Below are 4,610 nucleotides of genomic sequence, written 5' to 3'. Positions count from 1 at the left end.
AACTTTTAATATTGATCCCGTAGTGATGGCTGTAATGGAACTCGTCAATATAAGAGCGTATGTTATCGTAAACGTTCTGCAAACATAGAACCGAGATTAAATTGTATAAACGTACAAATTATTTGTACTTAGAATTTACAGAAATTTATAATTAAACAATTTAAATACTAATTTATAAGTTCTATATGTGTTGTATGCAGCGGCGCCAACTTGGGAAAAATAGTGGGGGTGGGGACAAAATGCGCGAAATTCTTATTTCAAATAATGGCATTTTTTAGTAACCCTTACATTATTTGGAGAGAAGGTAAAGTATACAAAAGTATGAAGATTATATGCTTACATGTACAACAAGATGTATGTACAAACAGAATATTTAATGTACGTACAAAATCGGAAAAAAAACTAACATTTATTTTAATTGTAAAAAGGTTGCACAACGGATTTCGTTTTGACTAATAAACTCGTGACTAATAAACTCGCTAAATGCTATTAGCAATAGCATTTAAATCTAACTTCATCGCCTTTTCGGATATGCACGTACATGTGAAATGCTTAAGCAATTTAATTGATTTTGTGTCGTGGTACTTCGTAAATAAGTTAGTAATCTTCTTGCAGAAGAAAATAACTATTCGGCAGTACACGTAGTTATAGGGATCGCTAAAATTAATTTTACGACCAACTTTGGCAGCAAATCCACAAGATATTGTATCTGCTGTAGTAAACAAACGACATTATCAAAATTTGTCATTTCAAAATTATTGTGGGGGCGCTGCCGCAATAAAAATTATTAGTGGGGCAAAAAGTTTTCTGCCTCCACAAAGTCGGCGCCTATAGTTGTATGTTTAATAATTAGTTTAAAATGATATTGAAGAAACTCCTTTAATAAAAAGCTGTTTAATAATTAAACAGAATGTTGAAAATTACCATCTTCTTATACATAAAAATGATAATTTGGAAGTATATGATGAACGTAATTTAGAAAGAAATAAACGGTCCAGAATTTGTGTTAAAGGAACAACATTGATCAATACAATACTGATCAAATTCGGGCAATACAGAAATAATATATGCTTAACATATATAATAATATATGTCTATTACATAAACATTTTAAGTTGGTAATATTAATAGTTTAGTATTGGGACGTTTTAATAAACATACGAACTCACCTGATAAACTTATCAAATTTCGTTTGGATAGCAACTTCATCCTCGTTTCGAGGTTTATGTGGTGCTTTCAGCAATGATTCCACTACGTTAATGATCGCATTTCGACGTATCACAACGAAAGTCGCTTTACAACAAATGTTAACATAAGACAAGAACAATAGTGTATTAGCGGCAAAATCATCGATATTGTCGACAACAAGTAATATATCCAAAAATTGAGTTAACACCATAAAGTATTCCGAAGATAATACACCACAAGTAAATATACTATACAGCAGCTTGGCACCATTCGATGACCACTCAATAGGTCGCCATATACCACAAAATGTATGTATTAGAAAATTTAAAGAAAGTATTTGCATATTTGTATCTCTTTCTTTACAAACAATTTATTGAAGTATTTCACAAAAGTATAGCCTCTTTCTACATGTAAGGTATCTAAAAAAAAGTAGTTTACAGAATTGCAAAAAGCATTTTTTTTAAATAATTAATTAAATATTCAGTGTAACGCAATAATAAGAAAAATTATATTTAATACAAAAGGTAAAATAATGTTGTATGAATAAGATTACGTGAAGTATTAAATTCCACAACCTGATTTAAATTGGAAACACTGAATACATAATCCGATTAAGAAAAATTTTATATGTTTAATGTACAGATCGCGTCTAATGCTATCGCGGGATAAAAACTGGACAACCTTATTTAAACGTAGTGCAATATATGATTTGTAAGATATAACTGCAATATAACTAGAAAGCAATACATTTATAAGCGTAATGCAATATATTTATAATAACACACCTTACTTCGGAATATCGGTTTCTCAGTATTGTGACTAATAATACAACAAAATTATAAAACAAATATACTGATACAAAATGTTATTTTATTATCGTAATGGTCAATAAATTTCACTTAAGTGTAACCGAGCACGTCTTGCGAGAGACTGTGTATAGCTTCATTCCCTTCAGCATCTTGTCAACCCTACTACAATTACCGCCATTAAAAAATCGACATGAAGTCATTTAAACATTTATTATGGAGTGCACGCTCTTTTCCGTTTATGCGAATACTATTGTACAATTCTATAAATTTTCCTACTTGCAATTGTCGAGGAATATCATCCTTTATATTCACACACGTTGTTGTATTCCCGTTAAATAAAATATTTGTATATCTCCTGTCCATCGGAACTACGGAGAATATCGTACCTTCCGCATATATTATAGTTTCCCGTCTTATTATGTAAAAATACAATGCGAGAGTAGCGATAAAAATGAAATGCATAATATACTCAATGTCAGAGCATATTTCTCAAGTTGCTTGTATACCTACGAGATATGACGAGTGTACAGGAAAACGACAATGTATTAATTCTATACTCAGTACATCACATATAGCATATAGCCTGAGAAATTATTCTTTTCTGACTTTAATACTAGAGCTGAAATTAGTGCTGCTTGTGAGTCAAATAAAAACGTGCATGATATTACAGTGTAAAATGTCTACGTGCAATGTTCATCGTAATCATCGTGTTAATGTTCTTAAAATCAAAATAAAAGTAAGGTTGAAATAAATACTCAAACAGAAATTTCCAGGTTTAGAAACATGTATTTATTTTTGTACAATATTTGTATTCAATTTGCGTGCATTGACGCCATTATTCCTGGACTCGTAATACAGAGTAATATTGAAATAAGTATCTAAACAGAAACTTTCGGATTTATTAACTAATTTATGAAAACCTACATAATCATTATTCCCAATCACACGTTTGGTTACTTATACTTTACTGTGTAAGTACATTAAATGCCGAGTATGACGCTTTCAAGATCTGAAAGGAAAATTAGAGAAATAAAATAAAAAGCAATGCAGTTATACAAATTTTGACTTGTACGTTTTCCGACATGCACCATAAATGTGCAGTCATTGATATAATTTTGCGCACAAGTATTTATTTTGTTATCAAAATATTTATCACAACAAGACTACTAACACTGCCGTAAGATTCAAGAGAAAGGGTTATCAAAAAGCTGCTTGTGAACGTTATAGGAATTGTGGTTCGCATCATGATTAACAGCAAGTTCTTTTGTTCGTTAACTGGTAGTAATGGCCAGTCCGTGCAATATATAGCGTCTCCTACACTTGTACTCTGACAACACAATATAATTAAATTTAACACTTCGTAATAACACTGAATAATTATCAATATCTTTTAACATTACTAGCATAACATATGTATATATGCGTACACATATGTGTATAATATAAATATGTATATAAAAAAATTTTTATATTATACGCATACAAGTCGATTATTTTCAAGTTTACATATAAAGCGCTAAATTATCTTTCGAAAGCTTGTAAAAAAGTGAGTTATAACAGGTAAAGCACTTGCAAGTTCTTATTTCTTAACTAAGGTACATTATTATGATATGGATTGTAGACTATATCAATTGTTACCTTAAGAATGACTTCGTTTGCAGACCAACAATAAATGTAGATTTGTAGAAACATGCAAAGGGTATATCCCAAAAAATTCGCTAATGCAAACAGTTCATTAATATACATTGTCAAGTAATAAATGCATGTACATAATACCAATATGCTTTCAAAGAATTGAAAGAAGATCACTTGGTTGTATATAGTGTTTACCGTTTTAGCGTATCTATAATCGTTTCACGTTAGTTCTGCATATACTGGACATGAGTAAAGCAATTACACTTTCAATATATAATTTTATAACATGGTTTGTACAAATCCAAAAATTGTAAAAAAAATGTTAGCCTGTATCATTTACTAAAACTAAATCTACTCAATTCTAAGCGAGCATTTAGATCTATTTTTCATTTTATGTCCCACACAATTAATCGCGGAATATCCGTATAATAAAGTCACGCTGAAATGCAAGCTCCGTTCTCTTAACAATTGTATATTGTTATTAAATAACGTCAGTTATATGATCTTTTTACTTTCAACACCTTTTCGTCATAAATCTTGAAAATTATACCGCCATAGAGACAATAGTGATTTTTAAGTACAGAAATTCAAGCATTCAAATACGCAGACACTCAATCGCGCACGCACACATAAAAAAACATTTGAATATAAACATGCATATAAACACCTGTCATAACTCACTTGTAAATGATGAGATGATGACGTACGATTTTCGATATCTCCATTTCGTCCTTATTCGACGTCAAAAGTTTACGTCCCAGATCTCTAATTGTTTTATTAATTATTAATTTGTGAAGACGACTCTCGAAAATTTCAAGTTGGGCACACGTTTGCAAAAACAATCCGAAGATTAGAGTATCCATGCCGACATCTATGTAACAGGCGAAAAGTGTATTTATGATTTGTTGAATAGATATAAACCAGAACACCATAGGTGTATTGGAATCCCATGGGAGCCATACTCGATTAGGTAAATGA

The 4,610-nt window shown here is 30.6% G+C and overlaps 1 protein-coding gene across 1 annotated transcript; it reads right to left on the bottom strand.

The window, feature by feature from the left end:
- Positions 1–2,808: 2,808 nt before the first annotated feature.
- LOC112460136 (putative odorant receptor 71a) lies at positions 2,809–4,606 on the bottom strand (the record flags this gene model as incomplete). Its single annotated transcript, XM_025024668.1, has 4 exons — positions 2,809–3,006; positions 3,169–3,324; positions 3,636–3,840; positions 4,314–4,606. Coding segments are annotated over 4 exons (699 nt in total), but the record flags the coding sequence as incomplete, so codon positions are not given.
- Positions 4,607–4,610: the final 4 nt, after the last annotated feature.

The sequence above is a fragment of the Temnothorax curvispinosus genome, unplaced genomic scaffold (assembly GCF_003070985.1).
Source record: "Temnothorax curvispinosus isolate PA1 unplaced genomic scaffold, ASM307098v1 QBEX01010341.1, whole genome shotgun sequence".
Lineage (NCBI taxonomy): Eukaryota > Metazoa > Arthropoda > Insecta > Hymenoptera > Formicidae > Temnothorax > Temnothorax curvispinosus.
The sequence above is the reverse complement of the archived record's forward strand: the minus strand, read 5'-3'. Positions and strand labels throughout refer to the sequence as shown.